Here is a 27,942-nt window from a genome sequence, read left to right on the forward strand (position 1 = left end):
CGAACCAATGTTCTTTCCCCTACAAGGATGTCCGCTGCTCACACAACCATCCAGGGTGGGCGTGGCTGTGAATGCACACAAGGGCCCACGTGTGTGCTGCATGTGTTTACCTGGGTTTCGGAGGAGTGTGCATATGCACGTGGGTGCATGCATGTGTGTTCATGTGTGTATTGTGTGCATGTATGTATTATGTGTGTGTGTGTGCCTGTGTCCGTATTTCCTCATGGTCTGTTGTGTCTCCTGTCCCCCATCCCAGGCAAGGAGTCCCTGTCACCAGCTCTTAGAGAGGCCCTGGATGCACCTAGCCTCCCCAAAGTCGAGAAGAGAGGGAACACCATGTAAGGACTGAGCCCCTTTTCTATGCTCCTCAGCGCCCCCACAGGATTCTACGTGAACCACCGAGGGACCAGCATGGGGACCATGGCCACGCTTGAGACATAGTGTGAGCACAGAGCTGAGACCGAGATACCTAGGTCCTCCTGCTGTCCTGTGCAGGTTTTCCCAGGCAACCCCAGGGTATGGCAGGCACGGGCAGCCCAGGCAGCTGCGAGAAGTGAGCAAGGTCCAGGGCTCAGTTCCCACAGCTGCCACCTCTCGGATTCGGGGGACACAGACCACTGGACCCCATGTTCCAAGCAGCCCACGCCACCATCTAACACCAGGAGAAAACACACAGACACACAAGTATGCCTTAGGAGAGCCCCCAATTTTACTTCCTCTTACTGAACACACAGGTCTTTGTGTGACACAGGCCCAGGCTCCTGGGGCCTGGATGGAGCCCTCTGTCCACGGCTCTGGCCATGATGGGAGCCATTCTCCAAGGGGAGGCTTTTGACCTGATGAGTCCTGGTGTCATCCTGGCTCCGGGTGACCCCTGGGGCTACTGGCCAGGGCTGGGCAGAGGTCTGGGGGGCTGGTCCCCAGTGAGCTGGACAGGGGGGCAGGCCTCGGGTGAGATACAGTGGGCCTCGTGCTCCACCAGGCCCGCAGGGCACTGGCAGCCAGGAACGCAGGGCCTCACGCAGTGGGCTGCCAGCTCTCCCAGGGGAACGTGCTGGTTGAAGCAGGTACGGGGACAAGGTGGGCCACACTCATCGAACACGAAGCCACGGTCCAGGGGACAGCCCACCACTGCAGGTGGAATGGAAAGCAGGTCATAGGGGAACCCCGGCGATGAGGCCCTCCTGCTACCTAAACCTGTCCAGACCTGAGCCCCTGTGCCACCCCCTTCCCCAACTCATACTGGGCATCACCCCTCACCACAGAGTGTGGGGCCCCTCCACGCAGGCGTCACCCCTGCCTGGCGGCAGTGGCTGGCGTAGGCCTCCAGGGCATCACAGAGGCAGGCATCGGCCGAAGAGCCGGGGCCACAGGCACATAGGTCATACACGCAGGCGGCGAAAAAGGGCTCCGGTGGCACAACAGCGTGGCAGCGACTGAATGGGGAGGACTTCAGCACCCCACACCGGGCGTTGGCCTCACGCCTGGCCCGGTAACCTGATGCCTTGCACGGATCCACCTCGCGGCCCTTGAAACATGGCCGGCTAGGTCCCGGTCCTTCTGGGACCTAGGTGGGAAGAGTGACCTGATGGGACAGCATCCACTGGCAGCTGACCTTTGTGTGCTACATTCTTCAAAACACTTTCCACCAAATATTTTGGTTTAGCTTCAGAAACCTCCCTACAGGAACAGCAAAGGAAGTACTGGCAACTTTCTCCTTGTCCCCATTTTACAGATGGACAAGCCAAGGCCCAGAGCAGGTAAGGGATTTATTCAATGTCACATAGCCGGCGAGTGGCAAGGCAGGGCTTGCGGATTTAGGTGATGCCTCTTTCATCAGGCCGTCCTGCCCCCCACCCCTGCCCCAGCACCATGACGGGCCAGAAGCCCCCAAATCATCCTGCAGCGGCCAAACCCATCGGTGTGTCCCCCCCACCCCCGACTTCCCATGTAAGCAGGCTGCTCTAAGACTCCCACTCAATGTGCCTCCCTCAGCCACCCAGCTCCTGTGCTGCTCACCTGCCAGCTATTCCCAAAGGCAGCCTCTGTAGGCAGGAGCAGCCCCTCAGGGCCCTGCAGGTCATCCTGGGCAAAGCCATTGAAGTTCCCACAGAGCCCGCACATCTGGCCCCGGTAGGAGCCCGGTACGCTCACCTCCACCTGAGACTGCCCGTCCCACAGCACCTGTGCAGAGAGCCTGGGATTGGGGAAAGGTAGGGACCCCATCCTGGCCCCAGGCACTGTCCGCACCCTCCACACTGTAGGGGAGGAGAATGCGTGGAGAGAGGCTCCCCCACGGAGCTGGACCCCTGGTGAAATGCAAACCCGCCTCCAGAGGGTCACTTTCTCTTGGGCATTAGGGCCTTACAGAGAATAAAGCACAATTTGAGTCCAAATCACAAGAGTAGACAAGCCTTCTTTTAGAAATTTACAAAGTCTACTTCTTGCCAAAGGCAGGGAGAAATTTACTCTCTGGCATGGGAGTTGAAAGGATCTCAGGAGCCACCTAGGAGACCTTAACTGACATCCCTCCAAAAATCCGCACCCCTCCCCCTTTTTTTTTTACCAGTGAGAAAACAGGCCCAGAGGCGACCTAAGAGCCCCATCCTGTTGGTGGCTGAACCAAGATTAGAAACTAGGCTCAGATCTCCTTTCACTCCACCCAGGATGTCTGATCATGATTCCTCTCCTCCCCTCAGAATCCAGCAGAACTTTCTCACCTCCCGGGCCTGATCTGGCCCTGGCCCTAGCTGGTATTCCCCCTGCCTCTCGAGATAGAAGGCCTGAACCGGCCGGGGGCTCCCACACCCTCACTGGCCCTGGCAGCGGCACCTGGAGCCCCGGCTGGGCGTGCAGGATCACCGCGCGTCTCTGCAGCTCCACGTACAGCAGCGGCTCCTGCAGGAAGGGCAAGGCCACGGGGCGCCCGTCCACCTGAAGGAGGAAGGCAGGAGGAGGGGCGGCCTCGGGACTGACGAGTGGACGGCGGACAGCGCAGGACCGACCTTACCCGGGTCCTCAGCTCTGCTCACCGTGACCACTCCACCCTGCAGCAGCCCCACAGCCACGTCTCGGAGCTGCACCGCCACCTCCTGGGTCCAGGCCACACCCCTCCGGCCCCGGTTGGTGTTGGTCACGTGCACGCTGTGGAGGGAGAGGCCCAGGTGCAGGGGGTCAGCAGGGACAGGTGTAGGGAGTTAAGGAGGAGGCACGGGGGTCTGCGCACCTGAAGTCCCCACCGCGGCAGTCCTTGGCCAGCACGTAGCTGCAGCTGCCCTGGAAGTGCAGCAGGCGGCCGTCGAAGGTGCGGTAATGAGGGTCTCCGAAGGCCATGCAGGAGGCAGGTCGAGGCAGGCAGCGGGGGCAGCAGCTGCCGGGACTCAGGGCGGGGGCCTCGTCCTGGCCTCAGCCCCAGATCCCGTCAGCAATATCGCCCTCCCCGCCATGCCCCACGCAGAGACTGCCCGGGACCGAGGAGCGCCCGGGAATCTCCAGGGACTCCCGCTCGGCTTCCGGACTCACCGCGAGCGGGCTCGGGGCGCCGCCTTGTGGCCACATCTAGGAACTGCACGGCCCCGGGTACTCCCGGCTCCACAGCGCGGCGGCCGCTCCCTAAGCCCTGCCTCCTTCCTCCCGCCTGGTCTCCCCCGGGTGTCGGTGCCACGTGCCCACTCACCCCACCGCCCTCGACCGCGGCACTCACGGGGCCACAGGACAGCGGCGGGCAGCGTTGGCTCTGGCAGCGCACCGTGCCGGCCACGCACGAGCAGGTAGTGCAAACGTCCACGGCCCAGCGCTCCCCGGAGGCCACAGCCCGGCCCTGGTGCGCGCACGACTGGGCGGGGGCTGAGGGGCCAAGAAGCGGGGTAGGGTCAACTGCCCGTCCCTCGCACTGGGTCTCGCTCGTCCCCAACCCCCCGTTGCTCTGGCTGGCACCTTGGCATCGCTCACAGCAGCGGCCGGCCTCTGTTACCTTCGCCCAGCCCTGCGGGCAGGAGAGGGCCGGGCACTCCTCCAGGTCGCACTCCACGTGGCCCCCCTGAGGAGCAGTCATTGCGCTAAGGACCTCCTGCAGGACCTGGGGGCCCTGGGCCTCACACTTCTGGGGGCCCTCTGGGTCACAGTCTGAGGCAGCCACCCCTTCTCTCTGCCCCTTCCCCAAAAGAACACCCAAGTCATGTTCAAGTAGGGGATGAAATCAACCCTTAGTTCCTTGCCCCAGCACACGGGTGCCGCTGCCCGCTCTCACTCAGAGGGGCTGCCTTATTCTAATTACCTCAGAGATCCCATATTCACTGGTCCAGTGTCCTGAGACTCCTCTCTTCATCCATCTGTAAGGCCCTTCGCCCCACCCTTGCCCGCCCCACGACCCCCGCTCACGTGGCAGGTGCACGTAATGCACGGGTTGCTGGGGTCCTGCCAACTCTCTCCATCTGCCACTCTCTGGCCCTCAGCCTCCACCACACACTCTAAGAAGGAAGAAGTGAGGATGCGGGAGCACTGTCCCTCCAGCTACATCCTCCTCTCTGGAGCTCACCCAGAAGGCCCATAGCAGGGGAGTGCCACACACACACCCCCCGACGGGCACCCTGATGCTGCTGATTTCCTCAACCAGTATCCGGATGACCTACTGGATGCTAGGCCCTACCCCAGGGCTCAGGAAGCGGAAAGGGCCCCAGAAGCCAAAGAGCCAGAGGCTGGAAACTTCCCATGGGCCAGCTGCCAGCTCACTGCAAAGCCTGGTCAGTGGGCCCGGAGTCCCTCAGCCCACCAACAAGTCTCAAGTGAGGCCTCGAGAATCCAGACTTTATTTTCTGCTTTTCTTGGCTTTCTGCACCACCATGAGTAACCCTTTATTTCTCCAAAAGAATGAAGCCTGCGTTTGGAGTATAGACCCTAGGTTGTCCATGTAAGCCTTCAGATGCCCCCCTGCCTGGCTCCCCCGTGGGCTCAGGCTCAGAGGGGGAGGTCAGCAGGTCAAGGCTGGTACTTACCTTGGCACATGGGGCAGCAGCTCCCAAGGGGTGTATGGCGCTCTGACAGGGGACAACTGAGCTCGGGACAGGCCCGGTGAACGCAGAGCCATGTCAGGTCCTGTGGAAGGGCGTGTGACCACTACCGGCAGAGATCAGCAGGGAGGGAGCACGGTGTCATTGGGAGCAGGCCTAGGCCATGTATGATGTCCCAGACAAGTGGGTGGATGTCGGGGTGAGTGGGGAGCCTGGAGCTGCTGCAGGGCAGGGGGCGCTGCCACAGCTTACAGAGGAGGAAGAGAGAGCTTTGGGAGTCCCCGAGGCAGAAGGGCTCACCTGGCACTGGCAGGTGTAGCAAGGGTCAGGCGGGGCCAACTCAGAGCCCAGCAGGCCTTCTGTGCAGTTACTCAGTGCCTCTGTGAAGACAAGAACTCCGTGTTGGGGGGAGAAGGGGGCAGCAGGGGGCAAAAGCCCACCTACCCACTGTGTCCCCAGACATCGTAGGCCTAGGGCATACTCTATCCCCAGCACCCTGAGTCCAAGAGAAGTCCTCTTTCTTCTGGGGTCAGCAAAAAAAAGTTTAGACTTTTTAAAAAGAACATTAACTAGAGTGGAGCACCTGGAAGTGGACAGGGTGTGGTTTCCTTAGCCTGAGGTCCCTAAGGACCATCAGGATGCCTCCCCGTCTCCCTCTGCTACTTCCTTTTATGTCTCCTGGCAAAAATGGCACAAGGAAGCCCAGAGAGCCAGGTAGGTATTCCAGGTTCTAATCCTGGCTTCAGCATTAGATTCAGCATTTTACAGATGAGAAAACCTCTGTTTTCTCATCTGTAAAAGGGAACAACAATACCTCTCACTGGGCAACCGAGAATTAAATGGGATACTGTTTATTCAAAGCACCAAGTACAGTGTCTAGCATGCAGGAGATGCATAATAATGTCAGTCCTCTTCTCCTTCCCTGAAGCACATCCTAGCGAGTGTTGATAAGAACAACTCCCCACCTCTGTAGCCCCTCTGGTCTCCCTTTGGTGCTCTCAAGAAGCCAGAGGAGGGCAAAACTCCCGCCCCACAGCGCCACCTGCTGGGCAAGAGGCCCCATAAACTGTGTGTGGCTTCAGTCAAGGATCCCCCGTTCTCCCTGGGGGCTGCCTGGCCAGAGCATGGGCTTCCATAAGTCCATCAGACTCAAGAAAGGGTGAAGGCTGGGGCTGCTGAGGAGAGCAGGCTGGTTCTTCCAGTGTCACTCTGGGGGTGGCCATCCTACCCTTTTTTTTACCCCCATATCCAGGGACTCACGGGCACAGGTGGGGCAGCAGTGCTGGGGCCCAGGGGGCAGGAGCTGGCTGGTGGGACAGCCCACCAGGCTGGGACACTGCCGTCGATGACACTGAATGCTGGGGGGTCCCTCAGGCTGCAGCTACAAAAATAAGTGAGCAAAGGGGTTGGGTCCCAGGCCCTGGCAGCCGAGACACACCCTTCCCCCCCCCCCCCGCCGCCCCCCCCCACTCCAGGCTCTTCCATCAGCCTGCTGCACCTCCCTCTGGATACGTCTTGGGCGATTAAACTCCCGTCTGCAGAGACTTACTGTCTCCCCAGGTTGCTTCTCACCCTGCGCCCTAACCCAGAGGTGATGTCCTCTTCGCGCCAGTTACTCAGGCCTGACCCTTGATGTGACCACTGATCCTCCCGCACTCTCATGCTATCCTCCCCCTCCTTGCCAGGTCTCCAGACATGGGATGTCATATGTCTGCTCACCATTACCTTCACATGGGATTCTCTAACATCCCCCCACAACCGCTTCCCAGGTGTCTCCCCCTACCCCCCATACACACCCACACTACCCTCCAGCCAGAAGGCCTTCCCACTGCCCCCACCCCCACATCCCCGCATCCCCACTCAGTGCCTGTCCCACCCACACTTCCTGGCCCCGCTTAGCTCTTCACTTCACCCCAAGTCCTGCCTCCCCTCCTGGCCACAGAGGCACAATCCTCTCTCTGACCCTCATAGTGTTTGTGCCCCCCAGGGTCCAGGTTTCCCCACCCCTCAGCGATGCCATCACCCACCTCACAGATGCACACTTCACAGGGGTCTGCCCCAGGCTGGAAGCTCTCCCCTGGTTCATACTTGCGGCCCTCATGCTCACAGTCTGGGGCGGGGTGGGGGGGAGGGTAGGAGCAGAACAGGACCAGGGAGCCTTTAGGCTGGCAGGAACACCAGGAAGTGGGGTTCTCTCTCCCTGCAGTGACCCCCAGCTCCAGGGACTGGAGTGTGTGCAAGAATGGGGGCTACTTCTAGAACAGCCCGGCTCTGCTGCCCAGCCCCAGAGGGAGATGTGGACCAGGTGCTGCCTCCTTGCCTCCCCCACGCTGGCCCCAGGTTTCCAGTACCAGAGCATCGAGGGCAGCAGTCATTGAGCCCTTGGTGGGGCCGGGCACAGGAGCTGACACACTGGAGGCGGGCACAGGTCACGACGCCATCATGACACATGCAGGAGGAGCAGGGGCTCTGGGGGTCCACCCAGCTACTGCCTTCAGGGTGCTCCTCCCCACCAGCCAGGCAGCCTGTGTCCCAGGTGGGCACGGGTGAGCTCTGAGTTCTGGTTCTGCCAGTATACCCTTGCCCCCCCATCCCTGGGTGCTTGGCAGGGCATGTGGGTGCCAGGAGCGGGACCTTCAGGGAGGAGGTGAGAAGGTGGCCTGGGACAGAGCTCTTGTGCATGGGGCAGGGAAGGACCCTGGCTGAGGGCCAGAACCCCTGGGTTCTTAATCCCATTCCATGTCTGCTTGCTTTCTAGACCAAGGGTTACAATGAATAGACCAGTACCAGCAATGGCAGTTGGCATGCAGTAGGTGTGTAATAAGTGCATGCAGAAAGAATGAAAGTCTCCATCGCTAAGCATGTGCCCCAGGTAACAATATGGAACCAGATGGCTAAGATGCAAATCCTGACTACCACTTACTAGCTGCATGACTACAGACAAGTTATGTTTACCTCTCTGTACCTCAGTTTTCTCATCTGCAAAATGGGAATCATAACACTACCTATCTGATAGCGTGTGGGTTAAATGAGATATGTGTCGAGTGCTGAGCTCAGATGGGATATGCTCAGCAAATGTGAATCATCATTATGATGATGATGACCAGAGTGTGGTGAGGAAGGGGGCAGTTTTGAGGGGTAATAGCCTTGGTGGGCCAGGGGCAGGGAGAGGTAGGAAGAACTGAAGACCCGCAAGAAGGAGCGCTCAAGAGCCAGGGCGTGAAAGGGCCAGGTGGTGTGGACAGGGAGGGGGTGACCAGGGGAGAGCTAAGAGAGGGAGGTGGGGTGGATACAGGGCATGGGGCCAGGGGCAAAACAAGGAGACAGCCCCATGGGGCCAGGCGTACCTCTGCAGCGAGGGCAGCAGCTACCCGGCTCCGTGACCTGGAGCGGGCAGGACAGAGGAGGGCACGGCAGCCGCGCACAGCTGACCCAGCCAGCCTGCAGGAGATGCCCTCTAGGCCAGGTGCCCCAGAGGCACTGTGGCCCTGTCCCCACCCTACCCCACTCTGCCCCCTCCCTACCATACCTGACACCGACACCACTCACAGCTGCCTGGGGGCCCCCCGAACTCTTCCCCGTCCTGGTGCTCCTGGCCCTGGGAGAAACAGCCTGTGGGAAACACATTTCCTGGGTGAGGGGCTGTGCCAGCTCGCCCTGTCCAACCACAGGCCTGGCGGACAGAGGCAGGGGGAGGGGAGGGGAATGAGGGGGAGCAGGGCATGTGGAAAGCAGCTCACTGTGGCAAACAGGGCAGAAGCAGGGTCCTGGAGAGGGATGGGGGCAGAGAGCTGGAGGGCAGGGCTTCTTCTGGCACTGCACAGAACCTTCCTGAAGGAGAGAGGTCACACTGCCACTTCTTGACTCCATGTTGTCACCACCTCCAAACAGGCTACACATTGCCCCAGGGTAGCGTGTCCCTACTGAGCCTGCCAGGCTCCAGCCCCCCTCCCTTGGCCCAGGAGACCCGAATCCAATCCTCTTCCACCAGATGGTACCCCTGGGAGACGATGGGGTGGGTGGGCTGAAACAAGGTCTTCCTGGCCAGAGAGGAGGACTAAACGATGAAAGGTTACCAGGTTTCCAATAGGCCACCTCACCTGGCAGGTGCAGAGGGAGCAGCCGGGGTCAAGCGGGTCAGGAAGGGTCTCTCCATGGGCTGCAGTGACTCCATGATAGAGGCATCCTGGCAGGGCAGGAAGCACAGCCAAAGAGTAGCCATCAGCCCAGTCCCCCACGGCCTTGCATGGCTGGGCCCAGGGACCTCTGCCATGGCTGGGGGAGACGGCAAGTGCGGCCTGCCATGGCCAGTGAGGGGAGGGTGGGAGGACAGCCTCTGGCTAGCTACAAGTGGGGAGCCCCGCAGGCGTGAAGGGGGAGAGGACTGGAGCTGGGGTCAAAGATGGCGGGCAAGTTGCCTTCTGTGGGGTCCACGGGAAGACGAGGTGAGGAATAGGCACTCCTGGAAATGAAGGCTAGAGGTGGGCCGGGCTCAGTCAGTCATGGCCAAAAGAAGCCAGGAGGGAAGGAAGCTGCCTCTCATGACTGCTGACTCAAGGGCCTGGGAGCCATCGAATGGGTCTGAGTCTGGTAATGTGCCATTTTAGGAAGGCAATGAGACAGTTTAAGAGCAGGAAGTTCTGGAAGCACAAGGCCCAGTTATTTGATGAGCACAACCATGAGTCTTAGGGGATAGCAGGGACAGATAGGAGGGCACAGGCGTGGTTTGAGGAGAGCACAGGGTGTGGGTTTGCCTTGTGGCTCTCTCAGGGGAGGGGTGACGGTGGGGAGGCCTGGTGACAGGGCCCCTGGGAGCCCCAGAAGGGGCAGGGAGGGCAGGTGCTGTCCTACCCTGGCAGGTCGGGCAGCAGTGTCCAGCCGGAGTGAGTGGGTGGCTGCAGCCTAGGGGCTCGCAGGGCCGGCGGCCACATGTCACGAAGCCTCCGAGGCAAGTACACAGATTGCAGGGCTCTCGGGGATCTGGGAACTCCTGGCTGCTCAGGTAGGTCTCCCCCAGATACTCACAGCCTTCAAAAGAGGATGGCGAGGAGGAGGTCAGAGGGCAGAAAGGGTGAGAGGTGAGCAGTGGTCCAGTTCCCTGCTTGGGCCTGAGCTGGGGTGAGGGGAGGGCTCGAGCCAGGCAGGGGAAGGGGGGCAGAGGGGTCTGGGATCGGGGAGCTGGCTGAAGGGCAGACTTCCTTCCATTCAGCCTGCCATCTAGTCTATCGGGAAAGACCCACACAGAATCTGTCCCCAGAATAAACACTCAGCAGGCCCCTGCCCAGCCAGAAGGCACCAACGTCCCCAAGCTGAGGAGAGCTGGAGATAGCCCGAGATGGCCCAGGAGATGTGGTTCCAGCCCTCTGATTAATCAGGGACAGGGAGGGTGTCCCAGAGTGGTGGCAGCCTGAACCACACAGCTCTCCGACTCTTGCTGACCACCTTTTTTATAAAAAGAAGGGGCTCTTCAGGTCATAATGTGTCAGTGTTGGCTCATAAAATGCCCTCCTCCAGTGGGGGCATGTGGGAGGCTGTGCAGGTGCGGGGACAGGGGGGACATGGGAAACCTCTGTACTCTTCTCTCACTTTTGCTATGAACCTAAAACTGCTGTAAAGAAAAAAAATAGACTTAACAGGAAAAAAAAAAAAAAAAAGAGGCGTGTCTGAGTCTCAAAGCCTTGGCAGGCAAGTGTCAGACTCAGATTTAATGTTTTATTTTTAACTGCATTAATATTTATGGTCACCTTCATTCCTGGCAAATCGAATTCATTTATAGTATGCTTCAAAGACTCCTTTATAAAAAGATTTAAATTTAAAAGCTGATTTGAAGAAAGTTCATTGGGGCGCCTGGGTGGCTCAGTCGCTTAAGCGTTTGCCTTTGCCTCAGGTCATGATCCTGGAGTCCCTGGATCAAGCCCCGCATGGGGGAGGGGTCCCTGCTCAGAGGGGAGTTTGCTTCTCCCTCTTCTTCTGCTCCCCCCTCCCACTAGTGTTCTTGCTCTCAAATAAATAAAATTAAAAAAAAAAAAAAAAGAAAAATAGTTACCTAAATAAAATTACAGGTGGTAGAGTGTCTGTAACAATATTGCTAAGATAGTACAAGGGTGACCAAAGACTGGGGAACTGGGTTTTGTTCAACCCTCTCTTGTTTACAGGAACTAAAGTTAGAGTTACACTTAAAAATCGTTAAGGTAGGGGCACCTGGGTGGCTCAGTGGGTTAAAGCCTTTGGCTCAGGCCATGATCCCAGGGTCCTGGGATTGAGCCCCACATCCACATCGGGCTCTCTGCTCAGCAGGGAGCCTGCTTCCTCCTCTCTCTCTCTGCCTGCCTCTCTGCCTACTTGTGATCTCTATCTGTCAAATAAATAAATAAAACCAAAAAAAAAAAAAAAGGTTAAGGTAGTGAATTTTACGTTATATGTATCTTACAAAAATGCACATTTTTAAAACGCATTTTTAATTAAAAAAAAAAAAAAAAGGAGGCCCGAAGAGGTTATGTAACTTGTCCAAGGTCACACAGCCAAATGGCATCAGTGGCAGGAGCAACTCCAGGTTTTAGTCCAGTGTTCATTATTATGTGATAGATGTTGTGGATCCACTGTGGGCAGTAAAGGTGATGCTGACCCCGCCCTCCCAGCCCCTCATCCCCACAGTCCCCTGCCCCTCACCTTCACAGACAGGGCAGCAGTCACCCCTGGCAGGAAAGGGGCACTGAGCAGGGGCACAGGCCCTGGGTTCACAGCGGACGCTGCCCTCCCAGCAGAGGCAGACGTGGCATGCGGCGCTGGGTGAGGGGAAGCGCTCCCCGCTGGCAAACTCCTTCCCCTGGTATAGGCAGCCTAGGGGGGCAGGCAAGGAGGGCAGGAGCAGGGGCTGTCTGCCAGGCCCACAGCCTCCCAGGCCCTGCGGACTGGACACTGTTTCCCCAATTCTTAGTGGGAACCAGGAGGTGGGAGGGGTGGGCTTGGAAGGAGGAGGATGCTGGGATGGCACAGTGTCAGGGGCTGGAGAAAGGGTGCTGCGGACTAAGAGGGCGCCAGGTAGGGCGAGGGTCTGGGGCAGAGTGGGAAGGAGCAGGGGGCAGGGGAGTGGCACTGGGGGCGCCGCTGGGGCGTTACCATCGCAGGAGGGGCAGCAGGGTCCCTGGCGCGGGTGGGCGCAGGGCACAGGTGGGCAGGGCAGCCGCTGGCAGGACACGGAGCCGTCGAGGCAGAGGCAGCGGTGGCAGGGGTCTTCGGGCAGGGAGAAATGCTCCAGGTGGCGGGCAGGGACCCCGCCCCCCCGCCGCGGGCAGCCTGAGGAGGCGGCTGAGCAAGAGAAGAGCGTGTCAGGGGTCCAGGGAGAGGCTGCGGAGCCTCCCCGCTCTCTCCCAGGCAGATCTGCCCAAGGGCCGCGCCTACCGGGGCACTGGGGGCAGCACTCGTCGGGCAGCAGGACCGGCTCTGGACAGGGCAGCGGTGGGCAGTGGCGGGCGAGGCACTGCACACTGCCGCCCTGCAACAGGGGGGCCACGGGCCAGGGCTTCTTAGCGGTGGGGGGCAGAGGAGATCCCCCTCCCTGGGAGGCCTCCTCCCACAGGGACAAACTCACCAGACAGCGACACTGCCGGCAGGGGTCAGAGGGGTGGGGGAAGACGGCTCCATTGGGGTACTCTTTCCCACCAAAGGCACAGCCTGGGGGAAGGGGCAGCTATAGTAACCGGAGGGGCCTGCTCCTCCCTGGGTATGCCGCCCGTTCAGCCCTAAAAGCCCACAGATGGGACCAAGCCATCCCAGGAGACCACCCCCCACCCCCCCTTTCCCTATCCCCTCCACCTCACCGTTGCAGTTGCTCTGGCAGCAGGAACCAGGCAGTGGGTGGGCACAGGGGGCAGGGGGGCAGGTCCGAGGCTGGCAACGGGCATGGCCTTCCCGACACTGGCACTCTTGGCAGGGGTCCCGGGGGTGGGAGAAGCTCTCTCCGTCCACAAATACTTGTTCCTCCAGGATGCAGTCTGAGCATGGGGGCAGGGGAAGAGGCACAGTAGGGGCTGACAGTTCTAGAGCTGCGCTGGTAGCCCATTGATCCTTGGAGTCCAGAGCCACTGAGGCAAGGCCAAGAGGAAGCCCCATGGAGAGAGTGGAGGAGGGGTCCATGTAGGCGGGTGTGGGTATCTCTCTGAGCACACCCTATGTGTGCGTGGGCACACACATGTGCGTGTGTGCATGTGTGTGTGTGTGTGTGTGTGTGTGTGTGTGTGTGCGTGTTTGTGTGTGTGTGTTGTTTGAGCCCATTTACCTGCCTCTGAGAGGGAAGAGCCCGGGAGCTCACGTGTGCAGGTGTGTATGTTTGTGAGACGCACCCTGGCACAGACCCTCCACCGGGGCAGATCCGGGGAACGTGGCACGCCAGCACCCAGTCTCCGCATGCCAGACCCAAATGTTTGTGGCATGAACCTGCTTTATACAGAAAGATATGCAAATATACCTGACTGGTGGGTGGGGGGGATGGGAAGAGGACATACATAATGGGAGGGACGGGTCCTGGAGTAGCACAAAAGGAGAAACAAATCTCTACTCTCCCTCCCACCCATACTCTGTGAGTTCCAGAGAGTTCCAAGTTGTGTCCAGCTGGAAACAATTCCAGAGGTGGTTGCTTTCTAAGGAATCTGGTGAGGCCAGAGGGTCACGGGAGAGCTGGGTCTAGGGCCCCCAGGTGCAAGAGGCACATACCTGGGCACCTGGGACAGCACTGGCCGGGTCCACTCTGGGGCCTGGCACAAGTTGTGGGAGGGCAGTCAACCAAGGAGCACCTCACAGTCCCCTCCTGGGAGCAGGGAGAGGGCAATGGGGGTGGGCCCCAGGAGGGGCTCAGCAGGGCAGCGGCGAACCCGGGGAGCTACCTCGCAGCGGCAGGTGTGGCAAGGGCTCTCTGCGTCTGTGAAGTTTTGCCCGTTGGCATACACTTGGCCATGGTAGGTGCAGCGCTCACAGCCAGGGCAGCAAGAACCTGGGTGGGAAAGACCGATCAGAGCCCAGCAAACTGGGGGTGGGGGGAGCCGGACAAACAGGGGGTGGGGGAAGAACGCCAGACTGGTGTGGAGCACTCACCAGGGGGCTGGGTAGGGTGCTGGCAGGGGGCTGGGGAGCAGAGCACCGCTCCACACATGGGCACGCCATCATGACAGGAGCAGGCCGTGCAAGGCTGACCATCAGGCTCCCACTGGACCCCCTCGGCAAACTCCTCTCCATCAAGCACACAAGCTACAGTGGAGTGGGGGGGGGCTGTCACCGGGGCAACTGGGACACCTCCAGCCATCCCTGACCTTCCCAGACCACAGGAACCTGGCTTTGCCATCCCCACGGTGGTCTCTGAACCCACACCAGAATGGGAGGTGGCCCCGGCAATCCCCCCCTTCCATCTGTGGCGGCTGGAAGCAGACCTCCTTTGAAGCTTTTCCTCCCTCGCCCCCTCCCCACACATACCTGGGCAGAGTTGGGGGCCAGAGGCAGGCAGTGCGCAGGGGGCAACCGGGCACTCCTGCTCCTCACAGGAGACCTCGCCGGCCTAGGAGGGATGCTGGCTGAGGGTCCCCAAGGGCTGACTCAGATCTGGGGTGGGAGAGGGCTGGACTGGCTACCTGGCAGGAGCAGCGGATACAGAGCCCACTCTCTTGGAGTCGAAAGGTCTCCTCACTCTGATACTGGTGTCCCTGGTACTCACAGCCTGGACAGGAGAACAGGAGGACCGGGGGGTGGGGACAGAGCAGGGGGCTGACGGCGAAGCCTCACACCACCTCGAGGCGTCCACTGCCCACCCTGATGCACCAGGCTCCCCCACCTTCAGGATCTCGGGCCCCACCTTGGGGCCCAGTTTGCCATGAGAAGGCGAGGTGAGAACATGCCCCTCACCCGTGGTGACAGGAGCTTAGGCTTTTCAAGGACTTCTCCTGTACTGTAGTCCAAGGGGCTTCCTATAGGTCCGAACCCCTGTGCCCGGGCACCCCTGGAGCCTCTCTGGGGCCAGTGCTTGCCCCCCTCCAGGTGACTCAAGCCCCCAGCTCACCGTCACACACTGGGCAGCACTGCCCAGGGATCCTGCCTGGGTGTCTGCAGGGCACAGGAGGGCAGGGCAGAGGCTCGCACTGGACGCTCCCGTTCTGCCAATAGGGCCTGGTCAGCGTCCGAGAGGCAGGCCTGGAAACCAGGCCCTCCCTGCCAGGCAGCCACACTCACAGCGCAACGGCAGTGCGAGCAGGGGTCTCCAGAGTCCACCAGCTCTCCACGGCGGTACTCCTGCCCATTTAGGAAACAGCCTGTTGGGGAAGAGGGTGCCTCAGACCCTTCTCAGGAACCCTGCTCCCCCCGCTGCCTGTCCTGGCTGGCCTTCGTGGGAGACTGCGCTGGGCCATCCATGAGCTTTCTGCACCCCTGCACCAGGCACCATTCACCGACTCACCATCGCACAGTGGGCAGCAGGTGCCTGGCAGGGGCCGCGCAGGGTATGGGCACAGGCTGGCACACTCTCGCTGGCGGCACTGAATGTGGCCCTCCTGGGAGGGGGCGGGGGGGGGGGAGGCAGGGGAAGGTGCCGTTAGAGCTCCGTCAGGTGGCAGGAACAGCAATTGAGTCCCTGTGATCCACTTACTAAGCACTGTTATGGGTTGAACTGTGTCCCCCCAAATTCATATGTGGAAGTCCTAACCCCTGGGACATCAGAATGTGGCCTATTTGGAAACAGGGTCATTGCAGATGTGATTAGTTAAGATGAGGTCATACTGGAGTGGGGTGGTGGCTCCAGTAACTATGTCTTTGTAAAAAGGGGAAATTTGAAAACACACATGTGCACGCGCACACACACACACACACACACACAAGGAGAGCAACATGTGAGGACGAAGGAAGAAGCTGAGGGACACCGAGGATCACCAGCAGACCACCAGAAGTCAGGGGAGAGGCCTAGAACAGATTCACCGTCACAGCCCTCAGGAAGAACCAACCCTGCTGACACCTTGATCTTGGACTTCTGATCTCTTGAACCACAAGATGATACATTTCTGTTGCTTAAGGCAATCCGTCTGAGCTACTTTGTTATGGGGGCCCCAGGAAACCAATACAGATGTATAACCCATCACGTTACTGAAGCGTTCTGTGACTCAGTTTACCTATCTGAAAAAAGACAGTAATAGTTCTGTCCTCGGGCACCTGGGTGGCTCAGTTAAGTGTCTGCCTTCCATTCAGGTCATGATCCCAGGGTCCTGGGATTGAGTTCTGCATCTGGCTCCCTGCTCAGCAGGGAGTCTACCCCTCCCCCCTGCTCTCTCTCTCTCTTTCTCGCTTAAAAAAACAACAGTCCTGTGCTCACAGCCTGTTATGGGAATGAAATGAGATGCCCAGCCTGGTGTGACACCCACCTCTGGGAGCTGGCAATCAAGCCACAGCTGCCGATACTCCCCGCGGCCCCTCCCAGACAGATCCCACCCCTTGAGGTCACACCTGCATCGGGGCTCCATACTGCCAGTCCCTTAAGTGGACAGCCAGTCACTCTTCTCACAGATGTTGGGGAGAGTGGTCCGTGTGAGCAGGGAGGGGGAGCACATGGTTACAGAGGGGAAGGGTCCAACCATTTCAGTTGCTGTAGTGAAATCCCATAGCCTGGGGGGCTTATGAACAGCGGAAATTTGGTTCTCATAGTTCTGGAGGCTGGGAAGTCCAAGAGCAAGTGCCAGAAGGGTCTGGTAAGGACCTGCTTCCAGGTTCCTAGACACCTGTGTTTTCTCTGTGTCTTCATATGGCTGAAGAGAGGAGGAGCTAGCTCTCTGGGGTCCCTTCTACAAGGACACTAATCCCATTCATGAAGGTGCCACCCTCAGGACCTAAATACCTCCTAAATGCCCCACCTCCTAATACCACTAGGATTCAATATAGGAATTTGGGGGGTGGGGACACAAACATTCAGTCTCTATCACCTGGAGTGTCTTTCCTCATTTCTCCCTGCTTCAATTCTACTCACCCTTTAAGACCTAAACCCACCCCTTCCATGATTTTCTAGATCTGTGCTGTCCAACAGAAGCATAATACACGTCACAAGTCCCTTTAAATTCTCTAGTAGTCAGGGGCACGTGGGTGGCTCAGTAGGTTAAGCCTCTGCCTTCGGCTCAGGTCATGATCTCAGGGTCCTGGGATGGAGGCCCCCATCGGGCTCTCTGCTCAGCGGGGAGCCTGCTTCCCCCACTTTCTCTGCCTGTCTCTCTGCCTACTTGTGATCTTTCTCTCTCTGTCAAATAAATAAATAAAATCTTAAAAAAAAAAGATTTTATTTATTTATTTGACAGAGATCACAAGTAGGCAGAGAGGCAGGCAGAGAGAGAGGGGGAAGCAGGCTCCCCGCTGAGCAGAGAGCCCGATGGGGGGCTCGATCCCAGGACCCTGAGATCATGACCTGAGCCGAAGGCAGAGGCTTAACCCACTGAGCCACCCAGGCGCCCCAATAAATAAAATCTTTTAAAAAATTTCTCTGGTGGTCAAATTTCCAAAAGTAGAAAGGGGGAAAAAAGGAAAAAAAAAACAAAAATAAAAAACGAAAACAGAAGCAGCTAAAATGACTTTTTAAGATATTCCATTCAACTCAATCTATCCAACAGTTATTTCAAGATACAATCAACATAGAGTATTAATGATATATTTTATATTCCTTTCTTTCACAGTAAGTCTTTAAAATCCCATGTGTATTTTATGCTCCAGCCCAAGTCAGATTGAATGGCCCCATTTCCAGGGCTCAGTGACCACACGCATTAGGTCACAGATTGGACAGCCCAGTTCTAGATGTCTCTAGGAAATCTCTCCAGAACTGATGCTGCCTTTCCTATCCTGCCCTGTCTCACTCCTGGAGCTTGCAAGCTCTTTGAGTTACTTCACAAATCCATGCTGCACACCTGCCGTGCTCAGAACTTGGCACGCAGACAGGCACAGCCCCATCCCTCCGCCCCAAGTGCCCAGCATCAGGTCTTCTCCAACTCTGTCCCCTCCCAGTGCCTATGGGATGTGCTCAGTGAAATGAAAGAATGAAATGGGGTACCTGGGGTGTGGAGTAGCAGCAGGGCTTACCAGGCACTGGCAGATCCGGCAGGGGTCCCCAGGGGCAGTCCACTCTTGGCCGTGCTCCCAGTGAGAGCCACCTTCAGTGCAGCCTGGGTGGGGGTGAAGATGGGCAGAAAGGAAGCCTGGTGGGAGCCAGCCTAGCTGCCGGCTCAGCCTGCCCCTACCGTCCTCCACAGGCCCTCTGGGGGCTCTCTCCTGAGCCCAAACCAGACTATGTCATGCCTTGGCCTAGACTCTTGGGGGCTCCCAAGACCCAGATAGGGTAAGACCCAAGCTCCTTAGCCTGTCCTTCCAGGTCTCCCAGGACCCAGTGTGGCCACGCCCACCTGCCCCTGCTCTGGACGGGGGGCCCTTCATCTCTCACCACAGGCTTTGGCCATTGGTGCGTGCTTGCAGCTTCCCGCTAACACACCCACCTCACACTGTCTGTCCCACACCTCTGTGCAAGCTGTCCTCTCTCCCTGGAATGCCCTCTGGCTTATTCCACCCATCACCTAGCTAACTGCTCTCCATCCTCAGGGTTCACCCAGAACACGCTGTCTCTAGGACGCTCTCCTTCCTGTGTCCAGGCTGGACTGGGTCTCCTTCCTCTGAGTTTCCACAGTGCCTGGCACCTACTTCTCAGCCTGCCTTTGCCATAGTACTGCTGTGCGACTCGGCGTCCCCCTCTAGGGGTCCGCCCGGATGGCCCGCCTGTGTCTTCTGTGCACAGAGTGGGTAATGGTGGTCAACATTTATCAGGGTACAGAATGTCATCATCCACAGCTCACAAATGTGGAACTGAGGCACAGAGTAGCTCCCTGAGAGGCACGCAGCCATGACGTGGCAAGGGCAAAATGCAAGCCCAAGCACCTCATCTCTGGAGCCAGCTTGATGGGGCATTGCTCCCCGACTGAGCAAACTCCCCAGGTCAGGGCCAGCAGAATGGGCTCCAGAGTGGAAGAAATGGCATGGCAGCCTCTTACCTTGGCAGGTTGGGCAGCAGCGCCCGGGCCTGGGAACCGGCTCAGGGCAGGGGCTGGGCGGACACCTCACGGGCATGCAGCGAACCAGGCCGCTCTGTAACGCACCGAGAGCTGTGAGAAGCAGCCAGGCCCGGGGCTGGCTCCCAGAGAGGGCAGGGTGGGCAGGTGTCTGACACCCTTGGGGGACGGGCCACAGGGCCGGGATAGAGGGGAACCTCACCGGCAGCAGGTCTTAGAAGGTATGTGAGGGGATGAAAGAGCAGCAGATGTGGCCCAAGGTAGGGGCAGGGGGTGAATAAGGAGGAGCAGGGCCTGGACCAAGCGGGGGGAGGGCACTCACCAGGCAGGAGCACTGGAGACAAGGGTTGGAGCTGGACAGGAAGCTGGCCCCCTCTTCGTAGGAGTGGCCCTCATATTCACAGCCTGGGAAGGGTTGTCAGGATGACAGATCAGCAGACAGCAGGGCAAAGGGACATCACCCAAGGCAGGGCATGACCCCGAACAGGTACTAGACCGACAGGGGGGCTGGGGGATGGAGTGGCAGGGCAGGGCAGGAGGTCACCTGGCCGGCACACGGGGCAGCACTCCCCGGGAGGGGTGTAGCTCTCCAGGCAGTTGAGCTCCGAGCATGAGGGTCCCTGGCACCGCACGGTCCCAGCCTGCAAGGCGGACACTGAGCCATCCCTCCCTCTCCACTGCCCAAGCTGAGTTACTCTGCTGGCCTAGTGTGCCCAGCAGGCTGCAGCCTCAATTCCTGGGGTATGCCGAGCATCGGGGATGTGTGTGGTGGTCGGGGCTGGGCTCTGATTCCCTTACCTGGCAGGTGCAGATGACACAGGGCTCTGGATGCCACGTTTCCCCAGCCCTGTGGCCTCCAGGGCAGCCTGCAAAACCGGGGCCAGGCCCCCACATGAGAGACCCATAGTACTGGAGCCAAAGCAGGCACAAGGGTACTGCATCTAAGGGCACCATTCAGGTGAGAACCTGAATTCCTACCACTTCCCAGCAGATGGCAGTCAAGTGTCTGATGTAATGTTACATCATTTACATTTCCATTATTTTACCATAGAAGCATTAAGGAAAAGGTTTTTTTTTTTTACAAAATTTCACCAACGATATACGAGCTAGCAGTGGCCTCGAGGCACCACGTATCCTGAGAGTTCTGTGTGTGCGTGCATGCGCGCATGTCCCTTTTCTCTGAGCTCCACCAGCTTCCCAGACCACTCCCCAGCCCAGGCCACGACTCCCAGGCTCCATTTCCAGACCCCACTGGTCTCCTGAGCCCCTGACCTGCCCTTCACACTACCAGCTGATATTCTGCTGCATAAAATACGGGATGCTCAGCTGAATCAAATTCCATATAGACAATCTATACTTTTTTAGTGTAAGTATGTTCCAAACAGTGCATGAGATGTACTTAACACTAAAAAAAGTATATGCTGTTTAAATTCAAATTTAACAAAGCATCCCATATTCTCTTTGCTAAATCTGACAGCCCTGTCCCTGACTGTGAGCTAGTAGCGTCCCCGGACAGAGCTACTGTCCCCCGACCCCCACTTCTCTTCATGTCCTTGGCACCACTGCCTTCTTAGCTTCCCACTATTCCATGGGACCTCACCAGTCACCAGCTCCCGCCCTTTCTTTAGAAACAGCACCCCCTCTGCAGCCACTGCCATCCCTGGCCTCCTGGCTCTATGCCTAGATGACTACCGTACTAGCCCACTAACTGGTCTCTTGCATCTAGCCCAAACAGATGAATATTCCTACAGTACTCCTTTGAACAAGCCACATTCTGGCTCTGCAGCCTTCTATGCCTCCCCATTGCCACAGAAGAAAGTCCAACTGCGAGGCTTACAGCAGGCTGTTTCCACTGGGCCTTTCCAGCCCGATTCACGGCAACACACCTCTCCCCACCCTGTTCTTGTGCCGAAAGGGCCACAGATAACTGTCTCCTGCTGGTGAAATCTCACATTCTCTTGAAGATGTGGCTCAGGTGACCAGCCATGACACAGTCTTGAGTGGCTCCCCCTGCCTTCCCTCCATCTGCTCTGGCAGATACCCACACGCTGCCCTCCTGCAGTTCTTTTAATCTGGTCATTGGATCTTAAATCTTGTGTTACATTAACGTTCAGTTTATCTTCTCAACTAGGTCAGAAGCCCCCTGAGGGCAGGAAAAAAATCAGACAGAGGCTCTGGCTCCGCTCCAGGTCAGAGCGCGCATTTGCTGGCTGTGCTTCCCTTCTGAATTCCCCGGACTGCCAGAGTGAGTGGGCAGGTGCCCTCTGGGCACGTGGTAGGTGGCACACCATGGCCCTGGGGGCCAGAATGAGTGTAGGAGGTGGGGCCGGGGCTGGAGGGAGGCTGACCTGGCTCACAGTCCGGACAGCATGCTCCTGGCTCTGGGCAGGGTCCCCTTGGGCATGGCTTCTGGGTACAGGTTATTGCTCCTTCCTGTGAGGAAGCCAACAGGGGGGCTGCACGGGCCTCAGAACCCTGAGGGCCCGGCCTCCGGAACCCAAAACTCACCTTGAACCACGACACAGTGGAGGAACAAGAGGCCAAAGCAGCTCAAGGTACATGGGCTACCCTCGGGCTGAGGTCAGAAAACAGACAACCTCCCCCCACCCCCATCTTCTCCTGCTGCTCCTGAGTCCCAGAAACTATCTCCTCCAGGTGCCAGCAAATTCCCAGAACCGAGAGATCATAGGAAGGGACCTGAGAGCTTCCTAAATGGAAAAGTGAGGAAGGAAAGGCTGGAAGAAGGTAGATGTGGAGCCAAGGGATGGAGACGAGGCAGGTAGATGAGCGGGACAGATAGATGAGCAGGGTTAGGGAGGGTCCACAGGTGAGGGGGCGATGTAGGAAGACAAGCAGCTCCAGCCCCTCCACGCCACGCCCTCTGAGTGCTATCATTTGGGCCCCAATCAGAGGGGCTGGGGGACCCCCACCATGTGCATGGGGGAGGTTGAGCCCCAGAAAATAGAGCTAGTTGGAATCATCTGGAGCCACTGGTGGCAAGGCTTTGGGGGAGGGGCGGGCAGACGGCACTGCTCACCTTGCACACCAGGCTATAGTGAGAGGTAGCTTACACGAGGCAGGTGAGGGGGATAGGTATGGGATCCCCATACCTGGATACCCAGGTGGGTCTTGGGAACTCACCAGGCAGTGGCAGGTGGTGCAGGCGTCCGGGGAGAAGGTCTCGCCATTGCGATAGGCCTGACCATTGTGGCTGCAGCCTGGGGAGGAGATGGTGCCATCACTCAGGCGCTCGGGGCCATCCCCAGGTGCCCAGGTGGGCCTGGCGAGGAGACAGGGAAGCACTCACCACGGCAACGGGGCAGCCCGGGCTTGGGCTCACAGTGCGCAGCCCCCTCCCGGCAGACACAGGCTGTGCAGGGCTCGGGCTCCCAGCGAGCGCCCTCGGGCCAGGCCCGCCCCAGTCCCCAGCACTGAGCAGAAGCCGGTCGGCATTCACAAGACTCCAGCTGCCTCACCCTGGCCTCCAGCTCCTTGTTCTGGGGGAAAGAGGCGGAGGGGAAAGCAGGAGGTGCTGGCTCAGCTCTGCACCATCTGACACGCCCGGCAGATTTGTGGCTCATGAAGCCTGACCAGGGGGAGAAGGAAATCTGACGCTTCCAGGGCAGAGGCGGGTGGGTCCCCTCCAGACAGCGGCCGGCTTAACCACGGTTCTCAAGATCTGGAGTCTGGACAGTCTCCCCGGGGGACCCCGGGGCTCCCCAGACCTCTCCTTTGGACAGAAGCGGACCCAATCCCTCCCCTCAACAATTGAAGACCTTTATCCATCCAAAATCTTTTCTGATTATATATAATATGTGCAGTAGGTGCTCCATCTAAATCGATGAATCAGTACTCTGGGGGTTCTTCCTTTGTAGGAAAGAGTAAGTATTAAGAACTGTTCCTATAAGAACTTCTCCACGTGCATTTAAAACCAAACTCTATTTTACTGTTCCCTCCCACCCACCCCCCCAAGGCGCAACCCTTCTTTCCTTTAACGGTGCACCGCCATTCCCTAGTTCGCACACACCCGCCCAGCCTCCCTCGCTACCTGCTCTCTGAGCGCTATCATTTGGACCTCCAGCCTTCCCAGCCGTTCCTCCAGGGGGCGCCCCTGCTCCTGGGGGGCCCCAGCAGGGGCTAAGGGATGGGCTGGCTCCTGCTGCCCGGAGTGGTGGATGTCCGCAAGCTGAGGGGGCTCCCTGAGGATGACCCCACCTGAAGGGGACAAGAATCCAAGGTGGGCCTGTAGGTGAGGGGCTGCCAAGGCTTCCTGGGTCCTGTTTTCCAAACCCTGCAGGGGTGGGGGTGGGGCAGCCTGAGCCCCAACCCGACCGCCTGCCCACTCACCTTCCAGAGAAGGAGCATGTGCACAGGGAGGGGCGGCTGTTCCCTCTGCTCCACACCCCTGAGTTTGGGCCTGGAGTTGGACAGCCATTTCCACCCCACTTGAATCCCTTCCCAGCAGTCAAGAAAGTAAAAACCGTGGGGGGGGGGGGGGCCATAAGCTGACTCCACAGACATCGCATAGACCAGATGCCTCCTCCGGGTTGGGGTGGGCAGTGGAGGGTCTGGAGGAGGAAGAGGAGGAAAGAGAGGGGAGGGTCTTCCCCACAGAGGTAGCAATTATGAGGCCAGGTCTGGGGTGGCTAAAGGGGTTTCTAGCAGACACTAGTCCTGTGAGGCAGGGGACTGTGTCACCCATTTCCCACCCCCACTCTCCCAAGGGAGGATTGGAGAGCCTCATTTGAACCCTAAATTGTCTTCTTTCTTCCAAACCTGCTTTGGCCCGAGTTCCTTGGCTTGGTTCCTGCCATCCCCACGGGCTCTGATATCTGGGGCTCAGTTTTCCTCTTTTGTGTCCCCCCAACCCATCAACCTCTGGTCTCATCCAGTTGTCCTCAGCCCACTCCCCACTCTTCTCTCCTGTTTCTCCACTCAGGAGGCTGAAGTCAGAGCCGTCCTCCCTGCCCCCATCCTCCCTGTCCCCACCTGCTGGTCTCTGGCACCACTTCTCTATGTCGCACATCTGAAGGTCCCAGCGCCAACTCCAAATGTGACCTTTTGCAAACGCCACCCATTCTTTTCAGGCTGGCCTGCTACTCCCCACATCCAGGTGCTAACACCCCAACAAATGCCAGCCCCCAAGCCTCTTGTGCACATTCTCATCCCCTCTCTAGCGGGGTATCTTGTCACCTGGAACTCTGTAGGGCTCCTGTAGGTGGCGCTCTTCCCCGCCCTCCGCAGGGTCCCCTGAGGATGAGGGCTCAGCATCTTAAACGCTCGGTCCCAGCTTGACACCCCCACGCCCACGGTCCCTCCTCTCAGGCCACGCCTACAGGTCTACTTCAGCAGGCACAATAAGGGAGTCAGAGAGAGGGTGGGGGTCCTTTGGGACCCTCAGGGAAGAAAGGGCCAGTCCTCTGCCTGGAGAGACCAGCAGAAAGCGCTCCGGCTAGTTTCACAAAGCCTGATTGCTCCCCATGGAACTGTCCTCGCTCCCCTCTCCCCAGCCGGCTGCCAAGTGCTTGCACTGACCCCTCAATTCCTGCCTGCACCCCCCACCCTCCAGGAGAAGGCCAGACACAAACTCCAAGTCAGCTCCCATGGCGCGCCTCCTTCCCTGCCCCCCTTCTCAAGACAAATAATTAACTTCAGACTCCCGGATTCCGGGACAGCCTCTCCCCCACTGCTGCCTGCAGGAATGCCTCCCGAGGCATTGCAGGAAGCCCCCTGTCTGTCTCCTGGGCCCCGGGCCTCAGCCTCCGTGCGCGCCCCCACGCGCGCTCCTCCACCGACTGGGAGGACGGAGACTGGCCCCGGAGGCGCTCGCACCCCGCGGCGGGGGTCGGGAGAGGCAGCCTGGCCCCAGCTCCTTACATCCGGCTGCGCTGAGTGAGAAACGGGGTCCCCCGGACCGCCCCCGTCCCGAGGCTTCGGCGCCCGGACTTACCTCCGCCGGTCACCGAGACCTGGGCCAGGCTGGTGAGCTGCAGGACGAGGGGCAGCACGGCGGCCCTGGGCCCCGCCATGCTCGCTCCGCCTCTCTGTCTGTGGTCGCGGCTCAGCAGTCGCCGGGGGAGGCGGGGTGGGGACACACCAGGCCGCCTCCCACCCAGTCTTTGTTCAGGGAGGGCTTCTGGAGTCTGTCATCCTGCCTGCTGGCGTCTGCCTCCCTGATAGACTCCTCGAGCCCTGGACCCCAGCTCTGCCCTGACCCCCCAGAGGGGCAGCGGCTAGAGAGCCTCCCGAGCCGGGCAGGAAGCTGGGACCATCTCCCACATATGTCCCTGGTGGGGACCCTGACAGTAAACACAAATTTATCACTCTGAGACCCTAGGACAGCTGGTTTTCCTGCTCCCCCACTCCCGTGGGGTCACTCCATGTGCCCCAGGGTTCCCAGTTCAGCCTCTTCCTTGCTTACAGGAGAAAAGGATGGGGCTGGGTTTAAAACCCTATTTAGCCGACTCCACTTGTCCTTAGGCAGACCCCAAACTGTGCTTCAGTTTGTTTGCAAACTGGGGATTCTGATACCTACTTTATAGACTGGCGATGAGAGTATACAGATAGGGCAGTGGTTGGCACACACTAAGGGCTCAGTAAATAATAAATTGCACCCAAGGGGCTGCTCCAGGTCTCTGAGATCAAGGTCTCCTGCTTTCTTCCTCCTTTGTCCACCTATGCATTTCCTTCCTGGACTCCAGTCACCACCCCTATCCATACCAGCAACCTTGGTCCTAAATGCTAAGCTTGGTCCTAAATGCTAAGGCCTCCCTTTGCTGGCTGGTCCCTGCCCATTTTCCAGTTCCTAAACTCAGACTTGGGGGCGGGGGTGCCGGGACTGGGAGCAGGGCTGGGCCCTGGGCTCAGCAGGCAGAGGGGGCCAAAGGGAGGAAGTGAGGAAAGCTGGCCACGAACTCCTCAGTGCAGCTGGGAAGCAGGGGGAGGTGGGGATAGCCCCGGAGCTCACAGCAAAGGGACATTGAGGGCGGAGCCATGAATCCTGCCAAAGCAGTCTCCCTTCCCACTGTAAAGGCCAGCAAGTCAGAAGGCAACCTTCCCCCAAGCCCAGGCAGGGACTAAAGTTCCCCCTCCCCTCCCAGCCCACTCTCCATGCACCTTAAGAGAGGGCAGCATCTCTCCCAGGAGTAGGGACCCCTAAAAAGGCCTGAGCAGTTGGCAGCAGGGGGAGGGGTGACCGTGAGCCACTGCTGAGAGGGGCCTCTGCAGGCCTGGAGCTAGGCTCATGGGGGCAGAGGAAAGTGAGGGCCAGCAGGCCAGAGAAGAAACCAGGAAGTGGTAGCTCTAGTCCCACTAGGGTTAAAGGAAATGGTGCCTGTTATAAGGCAGGTCCCCTGGGATACTGGGTGGAGCAGAGGCTAAGAGCAGACGCTGGTGAGAGCTGCCAGACTTTCTCCTGGTGACCTCAGGCAAGTCATTTAACTTCCAGTGGCTCATTCTTCTTAGCCATGACCTGTTGCTCTAAGGGCACCCCCTAGGAAGTGTTTTGTGAAGCGTAAGTGAATCAGTGGCTGGAAAGAGCACATTCTTTATCTGCAATAGAAAGTAGAGAAGCCTCTGGAAAACTCTATGAAATAAAAACCCAAGGCCCCAAGGAAAGGGTATTTGAAGAGGCATTTGAGTTCTACCATGACTGATCACTGTGAGTCTCTTTTGTGCCAGGCATCAAGCCAGATACAGGGATATAGCAATAAACGAAACCTCGTCCTTCGTGGAATGCCCCATGCAGGCCAACGGAAGGGGGATGGGGCTCCTGGCAGAGGTGGAGTGTGAGCGGGGGATTGTAAGTGCACACAAGTGTCAGGCTTGGAATACACGGCTCTCGTTTCTCTGCCAGATGCTGCTAACCTGACCAACACCCACTCCGTTCTTTAGAATTCTGGGTATTCTGGCTGGAGAATGCAGGAAAGACTCAGGCTTGGGTCCTTAACTGGGCAGCATGACCCGACATACAGAGTGGTGTGTGGGAGGCAGGGGGATGTGTGGGCAGCAGAAGGACTCCCTGGAGTCGGTGAGTTTTGAGTTCAACTCCAACTCCACATTCAACAGTCTGCACTGTTGGTTCTGCATTTCTCCCCATCCCCATTCATTCTCCCCACTCTCAGCCCCTACAGACTGTCGCCCCCCCCCACTTCCTGTTGGGTCAGCCAATGAGAGGCAGGAAGGCAGGCGAGGAGAGTGGTTGAGGATATTTCTTCCCTCCTTCTGCTCACCTGGGCTCCCGTGATAACACTATTCCTTCCCCTTGTTCTCTCTGCCCCCCAGGGGTGGTGCTGGCTTCCTGCTATTTTTAGTCCCTGGTGTTCATCATCCCTTGTGGATTCTCTTATCGCTGAGTCTGCAGGTCTGTAAATAGTCCCCTTCTTTAAGTTCCCCTGAACTAGGAGCACCTGGGTGCCTCATTACGTCATTAAGCACCTGCCTTCAGTTCAGGTCATGATCTCAAGGTCCTGGGATTGAGCCCTGCATCGGGCTTCCTGTTCAGCAGGGAGTCTGCTTCTCCCTCTCCCTTTGTCCTACCCTCACCTTGGGCACGTGTTCTCTCTCTCAAATAAATAAATAAAATCTAAAAAAATAAGTTCTCCTGAGCTAAACCCTTTTGATGGGAATTCTGTTTTCTCCTGGGTCTTCTGCCAATAGGCAAATCTTACTACTTATTTCACTAAGTTACTCTGTCTCCCTAAGCTGAAATCTTTCACCTGTAAAATGAAGTACTAACCCTACGGCAGGTGGAGAAAGTTCCATGAGGGTGTGTGCCTGACATAGTGTGGTGCCTGGCACACAGAAGACCCCAACATAAGTTACCTCCCAGATCTTACCTGCTTCAGGCTGTACTGCCAAAAGTACCAGGT

General features: G+C 58.4%; 1 protein-coding gene and 1 long non-coding RNA gene across 7 annotated transcripts; one reads left to right on the forward strand and one right to left on the reverse strand.

The window, feature by feature from the left end:
* Window positions 1–687: 687 nt before the first annotated feature.
* KCP (kielin cysteine rich BMP regulator) lies at window positions 688–25,256 on the reverse strand. Of its 6 annotated transcripts, none has more exons than XM_047695056.1 (42): window positions 25,023–25,255; window positions 23,121–23,287; window positions 22,380–22,569; window positions 22,214–22,290; window positions 21,421–21,505; window positions 19,871–19,938; window positions 19,617–19,713; window positions 19,395–19,477; window positions 19,055–19,148; window positions 18,096–18,178; window positions 15,448–15,541; window positions 15,225–15,304; window positions 15,055–15,148; window positions 14,630–14,715; window positions 14,475–14,556; window positions 14,100–14,252; window positions 13,892–13,998; window positions 13,722–13,815; window positions 12,830–13,003; window positions 12,601–12,683; window positions 12,411–12,504; window positions 12,129–12,317; window positions 11,679–11,849; window positions 9,861–10,037; window positions 9,110–9,195; window positions 8,750–8,840; window positions 8,539–8,621; window positions 8,357–8,450; window positions 7,361–7,534; window positions 7,037–7,119; window positions 6,270–6,390; window positions 5,310–5,389; window positions 4,995–5,094; window positions 4,381–4,469; window positions 3,937–4,039; window positions 3,704–3,846; window positions 3,227–3,399; window positions 3,033–3,144; window positions 2,833–2,934; window positions 2,020–2,184; window positions 1,261–1,567; window positions 688–1,131 (listed from the first exon to the last, which is right to left on the reverse strand). In XM_047695056.1, exons 1-42 carry the CDS (start codon window positions 25,099–25,101, stop codon window positions 881–883), a joined length of 5,058 nt encoding a protein of 1,685 aa, XP_047551012.1. In that variant the 5' UTR covers window positions 25,102–25,255; the 3' UTR covers window positions 688–880. The 6 variants fall into 6 exon arrangements, with proteins under 6 accessions (XP_047551012.1, XP_047551008.1, XP_047551010.1 ...); XM_047695052.1 differs by lacking the exon at window positions 25,023–25,255 and adding an exon at window positions 23,420–23,528 and having other exon boundaries at window positions 688–798; window positions 843–1,131; window positions 14,100–14,556; XM_047695054.1 differs by lacking the exon at window positions 25,023–25,255 and adding an exon at window positions 23,420–23,527.
* LOC125080881 (uncharacterized) lies at window positions 24,790–27,894 on the forward strand. Its single transcript, XR_007121525.1, has 3 exons — window positions 24,790–25,054; window positions 27,356–27,434; window positions 27,731–27,894. It is a non-coding gene; the product is annotated as an uncharacterized LOC125080881 (long non-coding RNA).
* Window positions 27,895–27,942: the final 48 nt, after the last annotated feature.

The sequence above is a fragment of the Lutra lutra genome, chromosome 11 (genome assembly GCF_902655055.1).
Source record: "Lutra lutra chromosome 11, mLutLut1.2, whole genome shotgun sequence".
Taxonomy (NCBI): domain Eukaryota; kingdom Metazoa; phylum Chordata; class Mammalia; order Carnivora; family Mustelidae; genus Lutra; species Lutra lutra.

Bases quoted from the DNA above. Each gene is read 5' to 3' on its own strand.
- KCP (XM_047695052.1), bottom strand. From the start codon at position 23,507: ATGGCTGTCCAACTCCAGGCCCAAACTCAGGGGTGTGGAGCAGAGGGA. The intron at 21,506-22,213 runs GTGAGTTCCCAA...GCTTCCTCACAG, and splicing joins GCACCACCTGCCACTGCCTG to GAAGGAGCAATAACCTGTAC. The intron at 15,542-18,095 runs GTAAGCCCTGCT...GCCCCCTCCCAG, and splicing joins GCCGGATCTGCCAGTGCCTG to GAGGGCCACATTCAGTGCCG.